Here is a 24,872-nt window from a genome sequence, read left to right as displayed (position 1 = left end):
CGTTGCAAGAGTTTCTTCATATATAATTTGTAACCCCTCATTATATGCTCGGTGATGTTTGTGTAGGTTTTTTCATAAAGTCTTTTATCAGTTGAGCAAATTGAGGAAGCCTTTTAAGCAGGTAGATGTTTGGACCATTAAAAGTTCTGATCCAGTGTATCTGAGGTGAGGACCAGATATCTTTAGTTGTAAAAAGATACACAAAAAAATAAAAGATATATAAGTGATCCTGATCCATAGTCCAGATCCTGATTGAGGTATGCTCCATTTTCAAACCTGTATTACCACTCTCGACTCTTCCCCTGCAGCTGATAATGTTGAATTTTACATCATCAGTTCTCTAAATGCTGTATTTCTAATTCTTCTGGGTGCAGAACAATAAGAATGGTCTGTATTGCATAAGTTAGCTTCATTTTGTACCCTGGGTTCTATTTAGATTTGGTTATTCCCCACAGTCACAGAAAACAAACTTATGGTCACCAAAGGACACAGTGTTAGCGTCAGTCGCTCAGTCATGTCCGACTCTTTGTGACCCGTGGACTGTAGCCCAGCAGGTTCCTCTGTCCATGGGATTCTCCAGGCAAGAATACTGGAGCGGGTAGCCTTTCCTTTCTCCAGGGGATCTTCCCAACTCCGGAATAGAACCCAGGTCTCCCGCATTGCAGGCGGATTCTTTACCGTCTGAGCCACCAGGGAAGCCCACCAAAGGGGAAGGGTATGGGATAAATTAAGGGATTGGGATTAACATATACACATAACTATATATAAAATGGATAACCAACAAGGACCTACTGTATAGCACAGAGAATTATATTCAGTATTTTGTAATAACCTATAAGGGAAAAAAATCTGAAAAGGAATATATATATAATATATAACTGAATCACTGCTGTACATGTGAAACTAGCACATTATAAATCAAGTACACTTCAATAAAAATATTACCTCCTTTGAAAAAAAGATATGTTATTCAGATTTATTTTTACCTATAAGTAATATAAGCTATTTGATGACTCTTAACTTATAGCTAATTCCTTCCTCATCATAGTAGTACTCAGAACATAATTGTTGATGGACCATGTAAATTATTTTTAGCCTCTTAATCATTTTTGTTTTTTGGAATCCATCATATATAGCCTCACAACTGACATCATCCCTGTGTTTTGTCAAAACGTAAGAAACAGCTCGTTTGATCTGTATGATAAATAACAATTATCTTCCTTCTTTTAGGACACCATGTAAAATTGAACCCAGTATAAACCACATTCTAAGCACAAGAAAGCCTGGGAAGGAAGAAGGAGATCTCCTGAAGAGAGTTCAAAGTCTTCAGCAAGAAGAGTCTGAGAAGAAGGAGAAGATGATGTATTGTAAGGAGAAGATTTATGCAGGAGTGGGGGAGTTCTCCTTTGAAGAGATCCGGGCTGAGGTTTTCCGGAAGAAATTAAAAGAGCGAAGAGAAGGTATGTGTATTTATCTAGCTCAAGTTTGTAAAAATAACAGTTGTAGGAACACTGAGTTGCTATTTTAAGCCTGAGGAAAGTAACTGCTGTTGTGTGTACCTTTGTGTGATGCTTCTCTGGCTTCTGTGTTTCTCTATTTAAACTGAACTTCCATTGCTGCTTTCTATGAAACCCATGAGGGAAAATTTTAAACAACTAAGTTTGTGTTCAGAAGTAAAGAAACTGCTGGACCAATTCATATTTCCCTGCAATAGGCAGACAGAAAAGTGCTTTTTCTAATATTTCCTAAATATTTCACTTTACTTTTGATACTGTGCCTGAAATTTCTCCCAGGGCTAATTTAGGTTAACAAACTCTGTCATTTAGATGATAGTTGTATGTCCTATTTATTAAAGACACTGTGTTCTTTCTGATTTAAGGGAGGCTTATACATTGAAAAACTGGAAAATCGGGAAAAGTAAGAAGTGGTTCTGATTCTGAAGCCTAGAAGTACTTGGGGGCAAAAGGTGCCCCAAATAGGCAGAAAGTAGGGAAGTTTAGCATTTGGAATTTAAGGCATTAGAAGATGAGTGAGAGTATAGAAAAGGAGGTTGGGGGTGGGGGGGAATCCAAAAATAAATTTTATCCATTTAGGCATTTTGACTAGGGTCTATACCAAGAATGAAGAAATTTTTTTTTTTTTTTTTTAAACGCAATCATCCAGAGTAACCTGCAGCTCAGCTCACCTAAAGAGATGTGACATTCATAGGGCTAGCTGGGAAACTTAACCGTCACTTATAATTTGTTTGAGAAAAAAAATCATTTCAGAGTTTCAAGTGACAAGTTAGAAGCAAAGGTCTGTAAAGCAGCCTGTTAGTAAGTTTGGAATTGCCTTATTTGTTACATCAACTAGTGCCTTCCAAGATTGACAGAAGTGCTCTGGCCTCAATAATATATGGAAAAATGGAATCTATGTGTCTAGGTAGGAGAGAGGGAATGCTTAAAAGATAAGGAACTAGTTGTATGAAGCTTTTTAAAAGTGGAAATCACCACAACAAAGAGTAGGCTAGCAGGATAGCCAAATATGAGCTGGGAAAGGAACAAGGCACTTAGGTTGAAACTACTGCTTCCTAAAGGGAAGGCTCTAGCTACACCAAATGTATAAAAGTAAAATAGTACAATTTATTCTCAACTAGCTAAAGAAGAATATGAGCTAGGGTTAGTTGGGATTTGAGTTCTGAAAGAAGTATTGACCTCTGAGGATACTGTAATACTCTTTCCCTAATCTTGTCTCTGAATCTAGTTTGTACTCTTAAGAAATCCTCATGCCTATAAGAAAGTGGTTTCTTGTTACATTCAAAACTAGCTTCAAAGATTATTGCTGACATTCAATTCTCAGGGATATGAGAAATGAGGAAGCCACAGGTTATCCTTTCTTCCCATTGCTACTTCTAAAGCATTTTCCCCCTTCTCCTTCAAAAAGTTTCTTTCCAATTCATGTCTTCCAGTTTTTTCCCTACCCATTGAACCTCCTTAGTATTCTACATACCTGGCTCATTTCTTATTTCTACCCCTACACCATCCACTCTATTGTATTCACCTGGCAAAACCTCAACCCTAGTTAAATCCAGCTATCGCCTCACACTCTGTACCTGCATCCAAGTATAATAGTTTAAATGTGGCTGGAGAAAAATGCAACTATGAATTGGTCTCATCTTAAATCCTTTTTATTTTTTATTTTGGCTCTGCTGGATCTTTGTTGCTGTGCGTGGGCTTTCTCTAGTTGTGTTGCACCAGCTTCTCATTGTGGTGGCTTCTCTTGTTGCAGAGCATGGGCTCTAGGGCACATGAGCTTTCCTGGACCAGGGATCGAACTTGTGTCCCCTGCATTGGCAGGTGGATTCTTAACCACTGAACCACCTAGGAAGTCCTCATTTTAAATTCTTGACCACAACATTTACCAGTGTCTAACAGTCTTACTTGGAGAAGGAAATGGCAACCCACTCCAGTGTTCTTGCCTGGAGAATCCCAGAGACGGGAAAGCCTGGTGGGCTGCCGTCTATGGGGTCGCACAGAGTCAGACACGACTGAAGCGACTTAGTAGCAGCTACAACAGTCTTACTAGTTACCTGATGGGCGAATTTCTTCTTTCTGCTAAACAACTAATTTAATTTTCTTTCATTTTCAAATATACATCCCTGTCCCTCCTGACCTACAATCTCCTTTGTAACCTCATTGAGAAAATAGAAGGAATGTAATGGTAACATTTTCTTCCATCAAATCTGCCAAGCTATCTGGACACTCATTCTTTTTGTTAAAATTAGCATTTCTCTGTTCCTATCAAAGAAATGGTCCTTATTTCTTCCCCCTATAGCATTTTCCCTTTTTACTAAGCCATTCTCACTAATTTAGGCAAATATAATGTCTCCATTTTTTAAAAAGAAAGAAATAAAGAAAGAAAATCTCCATTATCCTTATTCGTCTCCCAACTACAACCCCATTTTTATACTCCCTTTCACAGCAAGATTTGGGGGGGAATTGTAATCTTGATGCCTATTATTTCCTCAACTGAAAAAGCTGGCTTAAAACTCAACATTAAAAAACAAAGATATGTCATCTGGTCCCATCACTTCATGTCAAATAGATGCGGGAAAAGTGAAGACAGTGGCAGATTTTATTTTCTTGGGCTCCAAAATCACTGCAGATTGCTGCCACAAAGTTAAAAGATGTTTGCTCCTTGGAAGAAAAGCTATAACAAACTTAGATAACATATTAAAAAGCAGAGACATTATTTTGCCAACAGTGGTCCATATAGTCAAAATTGTGGTTTTTCCCGTAGTCATCTACAGAAGTGAGTTGAACCATACAGAAACCTGAGTGCCAAAGAATTGATCCTTTTGAGTTGTGGTATTGCAGAAGACTCTTTAGAGTCCCTTGGACAGCAAGAACTTCAAACCAGTCCATCTTAAAGGAAATCAACTGTGAATATTCATTGGAAGGACTGATGCTGAAGCTCCACTACTTTGGCCACTTGATGCGAGGAGTCAACTCATTGGAAAGACCCTGAAGATTGAGGACAGGAGGAGAAGGGGGCAACAGAGGATGAAGTGATTGGATAACATCATCAACTCAGTGGACATGAGTTTGAGCAAACTTTGGAAGATAGTGAAGGCCAGGGAAGCGTGGCATGCTGCAGCCCATGAGGTCGCCAAGAGTCAGACATGACTTAGCAACTGAACATTTCCTCAAGCGTCTTTTCTATTCCAATGATCACAGTGACCCGAAACCTCCTTTTTGCCAAATCCAATGGCTGTTTCTGAGTCCTGATCTTTATTGACCTCTTGGCTTCATTGAGTACAGTTGAAATGCTTTATTAAATGCTTCTCTTTGGCTTCTTCCTTGATGGTGTATTCTTGCTCCATTTCCTTTACTGTTCTTCTCATCCAGGGCCTCTTCCTGAGGCCCGGGAGAGTTCTGAAATATCCCAATTATCTCTTCTTTCAACAGCCATCTTTAAGTAATGTATTAAATACTGTTTATAAGCTATCGACTCTCAAATTCATATCCACATCCCTGACATTTCACCTTATCCCCAGACTGATATTTAGTTGCCTGCATTCATTGGCTGTCCAAATAGACATCTTTTAAAATTTATATGTATTTATTTGGCTGTGCAGAGTCTTAGTTGCGGCACACAGCATCTTCAATCTTCATTGAGCATTTTGGGGGTCTTGAGTTGAGGCATATGGAATCTAGTTCCCTGACCTGGGATTGAACTCAGGCCCCCTGCATTGGGAGCTCAGAGTCTTAGCCACTGGACCACCAGTGAAATCCCTCCAATAGACATTTTAAGCTCTACATAACCAAAAACAGTTACTGATTTCTATCACAAACCACACTCCAATATGCAAATGTACCACAGGCTTCCCTATTTCAACAAAACGCATCACCATGCACCAAGTTGGTTCAAAGTCCCCCCAGAAAACTCTGAAAGGCATGTTTTATCCCTCTTTCCTTACCATTCCCCCACATCAAATGAATAAACCAACTTTGCCACCAAAAAGTTACATACATCTTCATTTATCACCATTCCCATTATTACCTCAGTCTAAACCACAGTCTTTTAGTTGGACTGCTGCAGTTAGACTTTCTGCCCTCTTTCTGGCCTTCCCACAATTCATTGTGTTCACAGCACATTATCATTTTTAGAAAGTCAGGTCATTATTTAAAAATTCTCCTATGTTTTTTCATTGTCTTAGAATGCAATACAAACTCTTACAAACTCTACATGATTTGGCCCTCGCTTACCTTTCCAACCTCAGCTTTTACTTTGCTCCCTATTTCTATGCTACAACCATGTTGGCCTTCTTTTGAATCCTTGTACCAATGATCTTGTTCCCCCATTAGGGCCTTTATGCCATCTAATCCCTTGCTCTAGAAACTTTCCTCAGATCTTTATATGACTGGCCTCTTGTTATCCAGGTTACAGCTTTATAATGTAACTGCCTTAGATGATCTCCCCTGATCACTGGTTTAGTAGCTCCTGACCTCCATTCCCCTACCCAATGACACATTTTCACATCACCTAATTTTTATTTTTAGTACTGATTATCTTTTAATTTCTGTGTGTTTGTCTCTGCCAAATTTAACATTAGCGTCACATGACCAAGGACTTTGTATTATGTGCCACTAAAACCTAAATACCTTGTTGTGCTTGGCACATAATAGATTTCTATTTTTTTATTGACTGAATAAATAATAGAGGCTGAGACCTCAAGTTGAGGACTTTGCTCCATTTGTATCATTCTTATCTGTAATATTGACTGTCCCAAAGACAGTCTTTGACAGGATAAATTGCTATGAGGAATAATGCCTCAGCCAACTTTACTATTTCTAGCTGAACTACTGACCAGTGCAGAGAAGAGAGCAGAAATGCAGAAACAGATTGAAGAGATGGAGAAGAAGCTAAAAGAAATCCAAACCACTCGGCAAGAAAGAGCGAGTGAGCAGGTCATTTTCTCTTTTCAATACATAACAACTAATGCTGATTGAAACAAATGTAAACAGCATGAAAATACAGAAGGTGAAAGTCCTGCCAGTGCCCACTCAGTTTTTGGCAGTTTCTTAGCTGTTAGTATTAGCAACGTTGAGCAGAAAAGTAATTTTAACAGGTGACTTCAAATGGAGTTTGTGGCATATAAGTGATACAATTTATTGACATCTTAGTTATACTCTAAATTACTATTCTGTTACTTCTGACTTTAGTTTTTCATTCTAGTCATGTTCCATTAAAATGAGATTAGCTAAAGAAATTTAGTGTGTATTTGCTTGCCACTACTTAGTTAAGTACAGCAGTACCAGTTTATACTGGGAACATAAATTACTGGAAAGAACTTCTGTGGGACAGACATTCTATATGGTTAGTAAATATCTTGGGAAAGTGTATAGTGAAGCTAATTTTGGCACTAAAACTTGAAAATAGGTAACATTTTCTAGATAGGGACGTACTAATTTTTTTTATTTAATGCAAATAGCAAGAAGAGAAGATGTCTACAAAGGAGACAGCTGAACTGCGAATTGCTTCAGAGTCTCAGGAAATAGCAGGAATAGCTGGGTCCAATTTTGTTTGCCCAGTAAACTCTTGTGCCAGGTAGGACCACATTGGTGGACGGAATGATGCTTATAGGAAGGAGGGTGTTTAGAACCAGCCTTTGACTCTCTAGACTTGTCTCTTTAACTTTTATAGTATTGAGACAAGATTTTTGCAAGTCTTTGTCACAACATCAGCTTTGATGCTAACGAAGGAGGTTTTTTTTCCATTTAAAAAAAATAACGTATTTCTTATAACAACCAAATAATTTTTTAAATGATAAAACCACTCATTTCTACCACCAAAAGATGACTAGTATTAACATTGCTTTATTACTTTTCTATGTGTTGTTTTGGATTTGTTTATAAAAATGAAGGTTTATCATTCTGTAATCTGCTTATATTGTTAATGTAACTTGATGTCTGCTATCAAATATATTTCTATAACAATTCTAATGACTGAAGGTTCTATCTTAAAGAATTTGGTTTAATTGTACTAGAATATTTTCTTTATCTTAGAATGAAAATTATATTTAATTTTTTTATTATATTTAATTTTTTAAAAAGCCTCTTGGACTTCTGAGAATTAAATTATTTGTTCTGTGGGTAGTAAGCCACATGTTTAAAAACAAGTTTCTTCACAGGGAAACATCACTTGCAGAAAACGTTTGGCAAGAACAACCTCATTCTAAAAGTGAGTTGTATTTGACAAGCTCATGAAGACCTTACTGATAACAAATGCACTATGTAACAAGTATAAATAATTTTACTGATTGTAGTAAAAGGAGGTGAAAGAAAGCAAAGAGGGGGACTCAGGTATTATAATCTTTGAATCATGGAATTCAATTTATTAGCATATAATTCAAGATAGGATAGACATTTGAAAGAATATTTTTGTAAAATAACTCACTGCTTAAAAATATTTGATTTTAAATGTAATTTAAATTTATACTAACTGTAAAATAATATTTCACTTTAGTTAGTGCACTCTAGCTAAGCATAGTAGTAGCACCCGGGAGCCAAGACTAGAAAGTGGTTTTTTTGATAGAAAGAGTGGGGATAAGCTTAAAATTAAAGCTATTTTATATTCAAATTTGTTCTTTTCAGAAACATGTTTAAAGTGGTAGAAACATGAATATCCAGCTAGTAATTTAAAAAATTCAGTAGAATCTGATTAAACTTTAAGTCTAAAAAAATAAATAAATAAATAAACCTTTAAGTCTAACCATCAGTTTATAGGAAATGCAGGGCATAGAAGAACATATGAAACAAGAATATAATTGGCCAAAAATCCAGCATTGTAGGGTAAACAACCCTGTTTCCAAAACAAAAAATTAATAGCAAAAACAAAAACCCTATAAAATAAAAGCAATTTAAGAGTCTATTTCAACTGGTCACAGTGTTTGAATCTACTTTGCATTCCTGATTCAAACTTTCTAAAAAGTTTTGGTAAAATGTGATACTTCTGACTGGATGTGTGAATTCAGAACTGGTTAATTCTGTAGATAATGATCATGTTTTGAGATTATGCTTTTTAAAAAAATGCTATCTCTAAGAAATGTGTACTGAAATATTTACATATGCAATGATATGGTGTTTTGTATTTGCTTCAAAAATAATTCAGATTTGAGTTAGATTTGGGGAGTAGTGATGGGGAATAAAGATGAAATAAGATCATCCATGTTTAGATCATTGTTATTAAATGATCTTTTGTACTTTTGAAATTATTTATTATAAAAGATAAAATTGTTTTTCTGCTTTCAAACAGCAAAAATGTTAATTGACCTACTTGTCTTGAAGAGTAGGGCATTTACTCTAAAGAGTGTAAATTTAGTCTCTCTTTCTATAGGTTCCAGTGTACCTTTCTCCATTTTTGATGAGTCTCTTCTTTCAGAAAAAAAGCCTGTCAGGTTTGAGGGGTTTTTTAATTTATTTTGTTTCAAAAATTAAAAGTTTTCTATTATTGTAAATAAGGGTGAAATAGGAGGTTACTGTTATCTATGCTAAGAGAAAAATTGCTAAATGGGATATGTCTTTTTCTAGTCCTTCTGCAGCTCCCTCACGGGTTTTAGCCCAACGAAGACCTCTTGCAATTCTCAAAACTTCAGAAAGCATCACCTCAAATGAGGATGTATCGCCAGATGTTTGTGTAAGAAACAGTATCCCTAAGTTTATATAAATGGGCTAGTGGATAGTTCATTCATTTGTCATGGAAGTTTAGAGTTAAAATGAAAATCATTGGCTTGAAATAAGCACATGAAAAGATGCTCAACACTGTTGTCAGAAAATGCAAATCAAAATCATGGTGAAATACTATACACATGCACTTGGATGGCTATAATCGAAAAGACAAAATAACAACTGTTGGTAAGGATGTGAAGTAACTAGAACCCTCATACGTTGCTGATGAGGGTGTACAGTGGTACTACCTGCTTGGAAAACAATTTGGCAATTCCTCAAAATGTTGACAATAGGGTTACCACATGATCCAGCAGTTCCCTCCTAGGTAAATATGTCCAAAAGAATTTTTAATTTAATTATTTTTAATTGAAGGATAACCAAAAGAATTATCATCACACAAAAACTACATAAATGTTCATAGCAGCATTGTTCATAATAGCCAATAACAGGAAACAACCAAACATTCATCACCTGATGCTTAGATAAACAAAATGTGTATCTGTAAAGTGGAATAGTGTTCAGCCATAAGAAGGAATGGAATATTGACATATCCTACAACATGGGTGAATCTTTAAAATACTTTGCTAAAATGAAAGCACACCTAAAAGAACACATATTGTATTCTGTTTATGTGAAATAAACAGAAGTCTTTTCATAAAGGCAGAAAATAGATTAGGATTTCCAGGGGATTAGGGAGAGTGGATTGGAAAGTGACCACAAATTGATATAGTGTTTCTTTTTAAGATGATGAAAATGTTCTGGAGTTAGGTAGTGGTGATGGTTGCAAAGCCTTATGAAGGTATAATACTAAAAACCACTGAAATACACATTATAAAAGAGTGGATTTTCTTGTATGTTAATTATATCTCAATTTTTTTAAGTAGGGAAAAAAAAATCACTGTCTTCAAAGCCCAGGGTCTTTTCTTTCATAAAAAAATTTTTGTAGCAATGCAAGTTATGTGAACGAACCTTTTTTTTTTTTAGTAATGTTCTGTTTTAACCACTGTGTACTAGTGACCCTGCAGACATTCAAGTCAAAGTAAATAAACTTTATCAATGACATTTCATTGACGTTTTAAGCCAGCATCTGGAAACTTGTCTTAATATTAAAGAGAACTGAGTATGTTTAATCTGAAGCTTATAAGGGGAGACATGATCAGTATCTATAATGATTTAAAACAGTATTAAATCAGTGTATTCCAATGAATCAAACATGTTTTTCTTTTTGTTTATTTATTGAGGTATATCTTATATCCAATGGACCTCCCTCAGTAGCTCAGTTGGTAAAGAATCAACCTGCAATGCAGGAGACTTAGGTTTGATCCCTAAGTTGGGAAGATCCCCTGGAGGAAGGCATGGCAACTCACTCCAGTATTCTTGCCTGGAGAATCCCATGGACAGAGCAGCCTGGCGGGCTACAGTTCATGGGGTTGCAAGAGTTGGACACGACTTAGCAACTAAAGAGAGAGAGAGCTCTTATATTGATACATTACACAAATATTAATTGTACAGCTAGGTAAAATTTTAAATATGTGAATATCCATGTAGTCTTCGCATATATCAAGATACAGAAAATTTGCAGCAACCCAGAAGAACCTCGGGAGCCATGTATGACTGAAGGTGCTGAGGCCCCATTCCAACTATACTGAATTGGAATTTCCAGAGATAAAATCCAAGCATGTATTTTTGTCTGTTTTAAATACTTGCCCAGGTAATTCTAATGTAGGTAATAAAGATGATGACGTAGAAGAGTAATTTTTACATATTGTATTCTGGAGAATACCACCAGACAAGAGGCTGGATTTGGAGGTAGTAGTTCTAGGTTCAGATGTTCAAGGATGGACTAAATTATTAAAAGGATATCTTAGGTTTTTTTGTCTTAAACTTTTACTTGAATTTTGTTAATAGGTACCTACCAGCATTTTTTTCCCTAAAAAAAAATCATATTTAAAGTGTCTAAACTAATAGGACCATAAGTATTTGCATAAAATGTATCCTTAGACTACAGACATCTATTTTACTCTAATCTTAACGATTCTTTAGTTTCATCTATTGTTTCTTCTAGATGTATCTCTCAGTTCAGTTCAGTTCAGTTCACTTCAGTCGCTCAGTCGTGTCCGACTTTTTGCGAGCCCATGAATCGCAGCATGCCAGGCCTCCCTGTCCATCACCAACTCCCGGAGTTTACTCAAACCCATATCCATCGAGTCGGTGATACCATCCAGCCATCTCATCCTCTGTTGTCCCCTTCTCCTCCTGCCCCCTCTACTTAATTATGTTTAGCCAGAAATTCAGAGTATATGTCACATTGGTAATGATCTAGAAAATTAATATCTAGTATCAATGAGGGTTAAATGAAATAGGCACTTTTGTGTACTTCAGGTAAATGTATAAAGTGGTACAATATTTCTGAGGGAAGTTGGGCAGTATGAATAAATAGCCTTAATGTCCCATTACCTTTTTGACCTGATAGTTCTATTTTTATGAATTATTTTGAGAAAACTAACATATTCCTAAAGATTTAAATCTACAAGAATATTTAAAATAGTTTCATGATAGTAAAAAACAGGGAATAGCCTAAAACAGTTGGTCAACTTCTGATAGACCCACAGGGTTACCAACATGTTTTTAAAGAATTTTTAATAGCACAGAAAATAAACTAAAAAATATAATGGTAACAAATAATATAGACTAGCATATATGCTGTAATTTCACTTGTTTTAAAACCTCTTTTTAAAATGCATAAAATATGCTTGTGCGTGTTTCCTACCAGATGTATATGGTCGTAGCATTTGTCTCTGGTTAGTAGTATCTGGGGACTTTCCAGGTAGCACGAGTGGTAAAGAACCTGTCTGCCAATACAGGAGATATAAGAGATGCGGGTTTGATCCCTGGGTCCAGAAGACCCCCTGGAGGAGGGCATGGCAACCCACTCCAGTATTCTTGCCTGGAGAATCCCATGGACAGAGAAGCCTGGTGAGCTACAGTCCATAGGGTCGCAAAGAGTCAACACAACTGAAGTGGCTTAGCACGCACACACACAGTAGTAACTGGAGTGGAGAAGTGGGAGGATCAAGTGTGGGAGGGAGATTTTTTTTGCTACAGATTCTTTTAAACTAGTTGACTTTTTAAAACTATATACTTGTATTACTTTTAAAGACAAAGGCATATTTTAAGTGTTTTCCATTATTTTATACTTTTTTTCCCCTTATTTTCTATCATCATGAATTAGTCGCTAATTCATGTCTGACTCTTTGTGACTCCATGAACTGTAGCCCACCAGGTGCCTCTGTCCATGAGATTTTCCTGGCAAGAATACTGGAGTGGGTTGCCATTTCTTTTTCCAGGGGATCTTTCTGGCCCAGAGATCAAATCGATGTTTCCTGCATTGGCAGGCAGATTCCTTACCATTGAGCCACCAGTGAAGCTCATGATCATGAGTTTACCTTTAAGAAATAAAATAAAAATTAATTATTTGTTATAGAATAAGACTTAAAAGCTAGGAGGATAGTCGATTACCAGAATGTATTCTAGGCCAAAGCCAGAAGAAAAATGGTAGTGGTTCTTTGGCTCCTAGGTGAAATTGATCGAGGAATCAATTTCATTGAAATTGAAAATGAAAACATTGTCCAGTATTTTTCCTTTGTGTGGAGAATCTTCACAGTGTATTTTTGATGAAATATAGTTTGCTGTTTTCATAATATAGAACCTTTTTCCTCAGATGTAAAGATGTACTTTTAAAAATTGTCTTTCTCGGCTGATTCATATCAATGTATGACAAAACCCACTGAAATGTTGTGAAGTGATTGGCCTCCAACTAATAAAAAAAAAAAAAAAAAAAAAATTTAAAATCTTAAAAAAAAAAAATTGTCTTTCTCTAGAGATTCTGTGTTAAAAATCACTTATCTAACGTCTCTCTCGATAAAAAAGATAGGCCATTCATATGCTCATTGAAATGTTTCAGCTAAATTTTATGTGGTTTTTATTTCAGGATGAATTTACAGGAATTGAGCCCTTGAGTGAGGATGCTATTATCACAGATTTCAGGAATGTAACTATTTGTCCTAACCCAGAAGACACTTGTGACTTTGCTAGAGCAGCTCGTTTTGCATCCACTCCTTTTCATGAAATAATATCCTTGAAGGATCTCCCTTCTGATCCTGAGAGACTGTTGCAGGAAGAGGATCTAGATGTGAAGACCTCTGAGGACCAGCAAACTGCTTGTGGCACTATCTACAATCCACCTCTCAGCATCAAGAAGCTGAGGTGAATGGTGATTATAGGTCGCACAAACCAAATTGTTTGAGGGCTCTTATTCTGTGTGTGCTTGTCAATTATAGCCATCAATTATCAAGCTTTTACTACCTGCCGAGTACTGTGCTAAGTGCTTTACATGACAATTAAGCTCCTTCAGAAAAGTGTTAATGGGATTTAGTAATTTATTTGAATATGAGGGTTAGAAGTAAATTTTTTAAAAATGTTTATTTATTTATTTAGCTGCTCCAGGTCTTAGTTGAATCATGTAGGATCTTCCATCTTTGTTGCTGCATGTGGGATCTGTAGTTACAGCAGGCAGGATCTTTTAGTTGTGGCATGAGAACTCTTAGTTGCAGCAGATGGAACCTAGTTCCCTGACCAGGGATCAAACCCAGGCCCCCTACATTGAGAGCATGGAATCTTAGCCACTAAACCACCAGGGAAGTCCCATGGAAGAAGTAAATTGGGATGATTATGGTATCTTTGAGGAAACTCAGAAAGGGTACCTGATTGGTAGAGAAGAGGCATTTATTTTTCCTTTAATATTGAGTTTAAAATAATGACAGAGTAGCTTGATGCTAATTTTATTTTATTTAATTAATTTATTTATTTTTTCACATTTATTTTTATTAGTTGGAGGCTAATTACTTTACAATATTATAGTGGTTTTTGCCATACATTGACATGAATCAGCCATGGATTTACATGTGTTCCCCATCCCAATCCCCCCTCCCGCCTCCCTCCCCATCCCATCCCTCTGGGTCTTCCCAGTGCACCAGCCCTGAGCACTTGTCTCATGCAGCCAACCTGGGCTGGTGATCTGTTTCACCCTTGATAGTATACTTGTTTCAATGCTATTCTCTCAGAACATCCCACCCTCGCCTTCTCCCACAGAGTCTAAAAGTCTGTTCTGTACATCTGTGTCTCTTTTTCTGTTTTGCATATAGGGTTATCATTACCATCTTTTTAAATTCCATATATATGCATTAGTATACTGTATTGGTCTTTATCTTTCTGGCTTACTTCACTCTATAATGGGCTCCAGGTTCCTCCATCTCATTAGAACTGATTCAAATGTATTCTTTTTAATGGCTGAGTAATATTCCATGGTGTATATGTACCACAGCTTCCTTATCCATTTGTCTGCTGATGGGCATCTAGGTTGCTTCCATGTCCTGGCGATTATAAACAGTGCTGCAATGAACACTGGGGTGCACGTGTCTCTTTCAGATCTGGTTTCCTCGGTGTGTATGCCCAGGAGTGTGATTGCTGGGTCATATGGTGGTTCTATTTCCAGTTTTTTAAGGAATCTCCACACTGTTCTCCATAGCGGCTGTACTAGTTTGCATTCCCACCAACAGTGTAAGAGGTTTCCCTTTTCGCCACACCCTCTCCAGCATTTATTGCTTGTAGATTTTTGGATAGCAGCCATTCTGACTGGTGATGCTAATTTTAAATAGGCTGTTAGAGATATACTTTTCAAAAGTATCTTGTGATAGATAGAAATGAATAAAGTAATAACGGGAATGGCATCAAGAGCCAGGGACTAATAAAATAGCCTTGTGATCTATCCATATTTAAAAGTCACCTAATTTAAACATATTCCAGTTTTAGGAATATTCTTTAATTTGCCAGTTTGTGCTTTTAAAGCTGTATTTTCAAACTTTCTCCCTAACAAACTTTTCTCAGTTTCTAGCACATAGTCACCTTGATTAATTTCCCATTTTCTTTCCTGACCTTTGCTTATTGAAGAATTAAAAAGTCCAAAGAAGAGATAAAGAGGAAGAAAGCTAGTGTATTAAGCAGTTTTTCTCAATCTAGTTTAGAATAGATGTAGAATAAGGCATTTGCTATAGATTAGGTTGTTGTTTAGTTGCTAAGTTGTGTTCAACTCTCTTGTGATCCCATGGATCTCTTGTGCCCGGCCAAGCACTTCTGTCCGTAGGATTTCCCAGGCAAAAATACTGGAATGAGTTGCCATTTCCTTCTCCATGATAGATTAGGTTGATAAAGCACAAATTTGATAGTTGGTGTTGCTCATCAACCAAGGTAGATAAAGTTACCTAGATTCTGATTATGAACCTTTTTTTTTCCCCCAGGAAAATAATAGACTTTAAAGTGTGATTTGAATAGTGGATACATTTTTTTTTTTTTTTTAACTTTTGTTTACATTTACTTTTTGCAGCGTTTATTCTCAGGCCATAAGTTTTTGTTTCTTTGGTTTCTTCTAGGGTATCTTTTTCTTCTATGCAACCTCCTCTTCTGGTTTAGGAATGATTTGTTCTTTTTCAGTAGAATCAATCATCTCAATGTGGCAAGGAGAGCTCATATAGGTTGATCTGACCATGACCTCTCTTAAGTCCTGTGCCGCATCTTGGGGACCTTGTTCACCTGGAATGTGCTCACCTGGAATGAACTAAGCCCTTAAGTTCAGAATTACTCTCTGCATTTTTGAGCATGTGCAGTAAAAATTCAGCACTCTTTTTGGGCCACTGACCCTGCATCCAGCCCCACTATTTAGCCTGAGCCCACATTACCAACTCTATCATTGTACTGACAGAATGGTACACATTGTTTTTCTTTAAGGTGACATCCTTTAGATACTTGGTTGCCTTTTGGATATGCATACCCTTAATGGCCTGGGCAGTTTCAGGAATGTTCCTAAAGTGACCTGGAAGATTTGAGCCTCTTGATTTGCATGATTTTGTGGGGTTTTCTGGGTCAAAGGAATAGCACACAATTTTTAGAGGTCACCTCAGGCCACTTATGTTTCCCAGGTGGTTCAGTGGTAAAGAATCTGCCTGCCAGTGCAGAAGACCCAAGAGACTTGGGTTTGGTCCCTGGGTCAGGAAGATTCCCTGGAATAGGAAATGGCAACCCACTCCAGTATTCTTGCCTGGAAAATTCCATGGACCGAGGAGCCTGCAAGGATACAGGGGTCACAAAGAATTGAATTTGATTGAGCATGCATGCAGGTCACTTACCTGAAAAGAGCAAATAAAATTAAAACAAAAATAAGTTGATATAAATTATCCCTTTGAAGACTGATTCATTTGTGGTTCTTTCAGCCCAATTATTGAAGACAGCCGTGAAGCTACACACTCCTCTGGGTTCTCTGGATCTTCTGCCTCAGTTACAAGCACCTCCTCCATCAAAAGTCTTCAAATTCCTGAGAAACTGGAGCTCACTAGTGAGACTGCAGGTAGGTTCATATATACCATTTGTGAGGAAATATCTACATCTGCATCCAGTGAGCACTTATTTATCAGAGCAAACTGAGGTATATGTATTTCTTCTCTAGAGAAGTTGCCATAAACTGTGAAATCACTAGACTAAATGAGTACAAACTGGATTCAGTATCATAAAGACCTGAGATAGATGAGTGTTGTTAGATTAACAGGTTTGATCATGCAGTCTTGGGGTTTTTTTGCCCTCCTCTGTTAAAATACCCATTTTGGTCTTAAGGTAATTTTTTTCTCAACTTTTTTCACCCAGACAGCCCTACTCAGTCACCCTGGTGTTCACAGTATCGCAGACAACTAGTGAAGTCCCTGCCAGAGCTGAGTGTCTCTACAGAGTTTTTTGTAGAAGATAGACCAATGCCTAATTTGGAAATAGAGAAGGAAATTGAATTAGGTAAGTATTATCAAATGCATGGCCTTTTGTGTGTGACAGTATATGAATAAGTGACTGACTATACTTCAATTTGATGCTTAAACACAATCAATATTTCTAAAATGTAAGAAACAGCATTATAGAAGTTGACACATTGATAAGTTTATGTCCCAGTAATAATAGGAATTATATCTTCCCCTTTTTCAATTTTTTTCCCCCTCTTTCAATTTTTAACAAATGATATTGAAAAGTATTTTAGATGCTACTAACTGGCAAATATAAAGTGCCTTTAGCCCTTAAATCAGGAAATAAAACCTAGGGGGCTATACACATTCACAGTGATTTTTAAATGGAATCAAACCTTCTCAACAGATAATGAGGAATATTGCATTAGACAAGAATACCTGGTATGTGAAGATTACAAATTATTCTGGGTGACACCAAGAAACACTGCCGAGTTAACCATAATAAAGGTAGGACTGATTCTTTGTCATTTCATTTAGTTCATAAATAATGTCAGTTGAAGCAGTAATTGTGATTCCATGGTACCATCAAATCCCTCTGATAGTCTAGGAGCTGCCTTATATGAAAGTCAGTGATGCATCAAGAAATTACTCACCATTATATGCCAAGATCTGATGTGAAAAATGAGAGGGTATTGTGTAAATCTCTTAATGTGTTCAAACATGTTAGGTATTCTATCAGTTTTATCTCCTTGAGGACATATTCTGAAATTTCCTGGCTTCCTTCAGTCTGGACAAGTTACATTCTAGAATTCACACACACACACACACACACACACACACACACACACACTATGTTACTTTGAAATTTCCATTCACCATCACACACACACACACACACACACACACACACTATGTTACTTTGAAATTTCCATTCACCATCACACACACACACACACACACACACACACACACTATGTTACTTTGAAATTTCCATTCACTGTCATCCCAGGGATTCATATTACCTCTTTTTTATACTGCCTAGTTACCTTGGATCCCTCTTGTTTTTTTTTTTTTTCTTTCTTGATTTAAGTCCTCATAATTCAGTAGCTCCCTGAGAAAGGATGCATAGGATGTAAAATTTTTGAAACCTTGTATGTCAGAAAATTTCTTATTCCACGTTTTTACTTGATTGGTAGTTTAGGTGGATATCAGAATTCTTGGTTCAAGACTTTTTTCCTTAGAATTTTGAAGATGAGCTCCACTAGCTTTTGGCCTGTAACCTTGCTTTTAAAATCTTTTGCCATTCTCTGATTTCCACTTGCCCCACCCCTGCTCCCCAGATCCTTGTAGGAACTTATGTTTGTCCCCAGGATTCTGAAATTTCACAGTTACATGCTTTGGTAAAAGTCTGTTTTCACCCATAATCTTAGGAGGCACTTGATGGCCATTTCAATCTGGAAACTCCTTCAGTTCTGAGAAATTATCTTCAAAGAAAAGATTATTTCTTCTCTCAGTCTTTGCTGTCCTCATTTCCTAGAATTCCTTTTGTTAGGATTAAGGGTTTCCTGAACAGATTTCTTTAAAAATCTTATCTTTTTTTCCCCTGTTTTCTCTTTATATTTTTGCTTTACTTTCTGGAATGTTTCGTCAACTTTATTTTCAGCCTTTTTACTGGGTTTTTCATTTCTTTTATCATGTATTTGTAAACGTTCTTTTTTATTCTCAAATTTTTCTTCTTTGTAGAATTCTGTTCTTCATTTCAGAGATGAAATAGTCCTTACCTCTCTGAGTATATTAACAGTGCTTTAATTTTGCTTTCTCCCTTCTTCATCTATTTTCTTTTGTCTGTTTTGATCTCCATCTTTTATATTTGAGGCTTTCTTCAAGTCTTTGGCTCTCTCTTCATATTTAAGTATGGGACTCTAGAAAAGCAGTTAAAACTATGTATGTTGAGGGACCTTGACAGCTGTAGGCCTCACTATACAATGATCTCATTTGACCTTCATGTTGGAAAACCCCCAATCTTTAGGTCTTTTCTCTTGAGCTTATCAGATACCTCAGAGAAAGCTTCTGGTTTCTTACCTAAGGTATATAATCCTGGCTGCTAGTCTCCTAAAAGGTTCATGGGGAAATTAGTCTGGAAAGTAGAAGGGCAGGAAGATACATCTTAACATTTGACATATAATAAACTTTTTCTTCTTTTCCATATGGTATTCCAACCCTCAACAGTGCATAAGTGTCCTTTAGTCTAGAGACCTTCTGTTTTATATTCTCTAGGGAAAAAAATAGTCTTCAAGAATGAAAGAGAGGCAGTTGTTAGGCTGGGCTACAGGAGCTGGAGGGGTAGTCAGGAGTCTAACTTTCTCTTTAACAGAGTTCAACCGCTCCAGTTTTAGCTCCACATTCACCCTTACCTCTATAGATAATTAGTGCTACCAGTTTTATATTACAGAAAGATGGTCTTGTAATATAAATTTGGTTGCTGTCAGCTTTCTCCACTGCTAGAATCAGCTTTCTTGTGTCTGTTAAGTGGATTAATATTACCTCTTAATATTCTGTTTCCAGCTTCCAGAATATCCTGCTGCTCTGTTCTTTACTAAAGGTTTATGCCTTTTCAAAATATCCCTTTTCTACTATTTCTGTCAGCATATCGGAAGGGCTGGAGGGAATGTTTTCAATCTGCCAACCATTACCATAGATTCTAATGTCTTTTTTAAAAAAAATATATTTTCTTACAGGTGTCTTCTCAACCTGTCCCGTGGGACTTTTATATCAACTTCAAGTTAAAGGAACGTTTAAATGAGGAGTGTGATAATTTGTGTACCTGTTATCAATACCAAGATGGCTGTATCGTTTGGCATCAATATATAAACTGCTTCACCCTTCAGGTTTGCAATAATATGGAAACATACCATTTGAAATCCTCAAGTAGAGAGATTTGTATGCCATTTGGCAAAGGAATTTAGTATACAATTCCTGTTAATCTTCTAGAAATAGGCTAATTAATTTATTTTCCGAAGTTATTTTGACCAACACCTTTTAACTCTTTATTGTGTCAATTTTCAAACATAAAAGGAGACAGAATTGTGTAATGACCCGGTCATTTATGATCATCACCAGCTCATGGCCACTTTTGTTTTAAATTCCTGGTCTGATAATTCCAATATCCCTGCCATGTCTGGCTTTGATACTTGTTAAAATTGTGTTTTTTGTGTCTTAGTATGCCTTGTAATTTTTTCTTGATAGCCAGACATGATGTACTAGGTAAAAGGAATTGCCCTTTAGTAATTTGATGATAACATGTGAGGGGAAGGAAAGTGTTGTACAGTGCTATTATTTATCGTCTTTTGTAATGCGCATATGCCTTTGGACTGGGAACTTCACAACTTTCTTAGCTTCCTAAACCACCCCGCATACCCGCCACCTGCCCAGCTTAGGTGGGACAAAATAGCTGGAGTGGGCTGGAATTGGGTATTTCTCTTATCCAAGGTCAAGTAGACTCTGATAATATCCCAGTATGTTAGGCTGTGGTTAACTAGTGTCCCCTGAAGTCAGGCCTTAAAAGAACATAGTGCTCTGGCCTATTTCAAATGTTTCTTTTTCCCCTCCCCCTGCTGGAAACAGTAGGGGGGTTTTCTAGGATATTTACTGTGAAAACCTGATCTGCTCCTAGAGGTAAAATTCACAAAAATGTGGATGCTGCCCCTATACTTACAGATCCTAGGAGAGTTGTTGATGTTTTAGTTTGTTCAGCTTTTTACATGTTCGGACAGAGTAGCAACTTCCAAGTTCCTTACATGAGGAATGGAAACCAGAGTCTATTTTTGCCACTCTTGTTTTATCTGTACTACCCCTCTGGATTATTTTTAGAACCCAAACACAAGATATCTTTTTTTTTGACCATGCTGCAGGGCTTGTGGGAATCTCAGTTCCCCAGCCAGGGATTGAACCAGGACCCTTGGGAGTGAAAGCCTGGAATCCTAACCACTAGGCCACCAGAGAACTCCCTACAATATGTGATTTTATTCTTTGGAATGTTCTTAAGACAATTTTACAGGTTTTTTTTTTTTTTTAAGTATTTTTGAGATTATTTCTCCTATCATTTTTAATTTTTATTATTTTTTTAATGTTTCTGAGATTATTTCATTTCTCATCTCTTTTTTTTTAAGTTGAAGTATAGTTGATATACAATGTTATATTAGTTTCAGGTACACAACATAATGATGGTTTTGCTGCAATTTTGATGGTAATATGAATTCTCCAAAATTTTTGGCATGAGGATAATTTTAAACTGCCATTTATATAGAGATCCTACTATGGGTTAGCCTTACCCTGTATGAACAGTCATACTGGAGAGCAGCATTGTCAAAAATGGGACAAAAACCAACCTACAAAGGAGCCCACATTCTAATAGAGAACCAGGAAGAGTACAGAGCAGCAGTAAGCAAGGTATTGAATATGTCACCCCAATTTAAATAATTTTCTGTCCTTCTATTTCCAGGATCTTCTTCAACACAGTGAATTTATCACCCATGAAATGACAGTATTGATTATTTATAACCTTTTGACAATGGTGGAGAAACTACACAAAGCAGAAATAGTCCATGGTGACTTGAGCCCAAGGAGTCTGATTCTTAGAAACAGGTTGGTCCTTTTCATTCCCTTATAATTCTGTCAGCTTTGGCTTAAAACATGGGTAGTTTCCCTTTTCTTTTGCCTTTTGATAAATACCATATTAAAGAATACTGTATGTTAAGAGGATATTTGCTTCCTAAAAGTCAGTAGTCACTGAGAATAGTTTAAAAGTATTCAAAGGAAAAAAAGACACACATTGAGGAAATAATCCAGAAAAAAAGAGTTAACTCTATTGTGATGATTACTGTTAAGAGAGATGTAAAAGATAAATATCTGGGGAATATGAAGTAGATTGTCTAGTGTTTCTTTGTGTGGGACCAGCACAGAACCAGGTAGATTGCTAGCAAAGTTGAGGCACTGCTCAGTTTCAGAGACCAAAGTTTAAATCATACCACGCTGAGGTAATTGCCGAGAGAAGTAAGTAAAACCAGAGTGCGAATGCAAACCATGCCAAGAAAAGGGGCTTAGTGTTGAAATCCAGTTTAACCATCAAGTTCAAGGGTGAGCACAGAGCAGGAAATAAGAGATGAAACCCAGATACTCTTAAGAAAATATAGAAAACATTGAGACATAAACAAGGCAAAGATGGTCAACAATTTTTGTTTTACGGAAAGGACTAGAGGACCAGCACACCCTTCTAGTGGTCATTGTTCTTATGGTATTTGAGTAAGCAGTGTAGTTTAAAGATGCTTTTTCTGTCCCAAGCTTGTGACTTGGGTAAGCAGTTAACTTTCTCTTTGAGGTCTTTGGTGTACACTAAAAGCTGGAATCATTCTCTCCATTTCTTCTGACTACTTATTCTGTAAGAAGAAACTGAATTAGACTCCAGATCATAGTTGGCATGGAAATTAATTAAAAGAATCTCCAATGTATTCCTGCAATCATAACCAAAAGAACTAGAGCATCCTACCTTCCTTCCTGAGATGGTGGAGTCTTAAAGGCTTCCCCCAGCATAATACAGCAGCATTTCTCATCCAGAGTACCTTAGGTACTTAGTGCAGGTCTAGTCCAAGCATTTCAGGATTTTTATAGCTATTCCCCTGTAATTACCTCCCACCCAATTAAATACCAGTTACAGTCAACCAGTCATTGTGATCACCAAAAATCTCCCCATATGTTTCGAAATGTGAAAACCCCTGGTATAGTTTTTATTTTGACTGTTTCACAGTACTGAAATTTCAGAGGGATAGTACTGGAGTTTTTCTAGCTTTTCTCGGGAATTGTAAGCAAAGAGATTTTTTAAGCCTTTTTAGGATTGGGCATTTGTATTCTGTATATTTAGATATCCTCTCAGTCCCCAGAGAACTCCAGAAAACCACATAGTGTTCAAAGGACATTGCCTTTTAATACGTCACAGCTTTTCAAATTTGATAGGAAAGTTTGTGTAGATTCACAAGGAATTGAAAGAGCCTTTTGAAATCATTTAATGCAGTTTCTACATTGTGTGTGTGTAAAATGAGATCCAAGAAAGTGGAATGTCTTGCCCAGGGTAACAGTGAATGGATGATTAGAGAGTTAGGAGACCTTTCTGCTTTTCATTATTCTAAGAAACATTTTCCTACCTCTCCCAAGTTTTGAAAATATTTGGGAATTACAGTTTTATGGCCAAAATGTAATGAAAAATGGGAACAGTTGTAAATTTTAAAGCAAAATAGATAATCTGGTGCTGTGGAGGAATATGTGATAGGATTAATCAAAGCCTCTATTCAGAAATATAGGACCTGCCATTGATATCAATCAGGAACTGAGAAAGCAGAGGAAGAAAAGGAACACATAAAAAATAATCCATTTTTTCCTCATATAAATAGTTCCTATTATCTCTTTGGAGAACAGCTTTATTACATGGAGTAGGTAATTCCAAGGAAAATCAGTAGTGGATTAGTGCTATAAAGTTGTGTGTGTGTGTATTTTTTGAGGAAATAAGGATTGGAATTACAGATAACAGTAAGATAGAGTATGGTATTAGTTTAATGTAAACAGGATAGTTTACAGTATTTTGTAAAGGTGTCATTTTACCAAAAAACAGTCTTACGTTTTTAATTAAACTCAAGGAAGGAGTCTGAATGACACTCAGAAAGCCTAATCTATGATAGTAAACAAGAAATGCTATGCCACCTATAAAAGCTTCATTTCCTCCATCATAATCCTTGTTAGTGTATGAATTATTGCTAGTATATATGTTAATATCTATAGTACCAAAAAAAAAAAAAAATCTATAGTACAAGGCCGAGGCCTGCATTCTGCTTCTAGTACTTAGTTTATATAATATGGAAACTTGATAAATGTTCTGCTGTGACCATGCACTTTGGCTTCGATACAGCTTATGCGGATAAAGTACTCTTGACATTCCCCAGTTGGGTGGATACAGGCACTTCTCTTATAGGTGCATTTTCATAACTAACCACTTGAGGGAGCTATTGGCATAGCTAAAGCACACCTGCAGTACCTCCTTTTTTTCTTTGCTTTTTTTTTTTTTTAAAAAGACCAGCTATGCAGCTTCTTTCATGGCCTGTTTTTTTTATCTCCTTCTCTTAAATCTGGGCTTAGAATCCACGATCCCTATGATTTTAATAAGAACAATCAAGCTTTGAAGATAGTGGACTTTTCCTACAGTGTTGACCTTAGGGCACAGCTAGACGTTTTTAACCTCAGTGGCTTTCGGACTGTGCAGACCCTGGAAGGACAAAAGATCCTGGCTAACTGTTCTTCTCCCTACCAGGTAAGTGTGAAATAAGCCAGAGCAAATATGGAGAGGGTTTCTTAATCTCTTTCTTACCTAAGTAAGCCATGAAAGCTAGTGTTTACTGATACGATCTCTCCTGAAACAGATGACCTAGTTTTCATATATCACCAACTCAAGCAAAATGTACCATTTTTCTGTCACAACACTGAAGAATATACACACACACGTGCAGACACATGACTAACTCAGTAACCTAAGTGTCAGGGCCATTTCTACTACTTATCTGTGTTGTATTTTGTAAATCATTTTCTGTGATCTTCTCTGTAAAATAAAGACAATAGTTTGCTGTATGTACATCAGAATTCTTGTGAGGAATAAATGAAATAATGTATATAAAAAGAACATTAGGACAAATGTAAAGTGTTTTATGTGGTGGCATTATATGCAAAAGTCCCATCTGACTCAGCTCTGGATATATGGCATTTGCTGATTCAATATATAGCATAA

The 24,872-nt window shown here is 36.6% G+C and overlaps 1 protein-coding gene across 1 annotated transcript in view; it reads left to right on the top strand.

Annotated features, from left to right (window-relative positions):
- The window catches only part of BUB1B (BUB1 mitotic checkpoint serine/threonine kinase B), a 51,111-nt gene that overhangs the window by 23,851 nt on the left and 2,388 nt on the right, over window positions 1-24,872 (top strand). Inside the window, exons 9-21 of the mRNA XM_061157598.1 lie at window positions 1,231-1,460; window positions 6,337-6,449; window positions 6,974-7,089; window positions 7,673-7,722; window positions 8,878-8,938; window positions 9,072-9,177; window positions 13,201-13,475; window positions 16,535-16,668; window positions 16,962-17,102; window positions 17,454-17,554; window positions 19,786-19,935; window positions 21,549-21,691; window positions 24,230-24,401. Coding sequence (XP_061013581.1) covers window positions 1,231-1,460; window positions 6,337-6,449; window positions 6,974-7,089; window positions 7,673-7,722; window positions 8,878-8,938; window positions 9,072-9,177; window positions 13,201-13,475; window positions 16,535-16,668; window positions 16,962-17,102; window positions 17,454-17,554; window positions 19,786-19,935; window positions 21,549-21,691; window positions 24,230-24,401 — 1,792 coding nt within the window. The remainder of the gene's footprint in view (window positions 1-1,230; window positions 1,461-6,336; window positions 6,450-6,973; window positions 7,090-7,672; window positions 7,723-8,877; window positions 8,939-9,071; window positions 9,178-13,200; window positions 13,476-16,534; window positions 16,669-16,961; window positions 17,103-17,453; window positions 17,555-19,785; window positions 19,936-21,548; window positions 21,692-24,229; window positions 24,402-24,872) is intronic.

This window comes from Dama dama, chromosome 12, assembly GCF_033118175.1.
Source record: "Dama dama isolate Ldn47 chromosome 12, ASM3311817v1, whole genome shotgun sequence".
Lineage (NCBI taxonomy): Eukaryota > Metazoa > Chordata > Mammalia > Artiodactyla > Cervidae > Dama > Dama dama.
The sequence above is the reverse complement of the archived record's forward strand: the minus strand, read 5'-3'. Positions and strand labels throughout refer to the sequence as shown.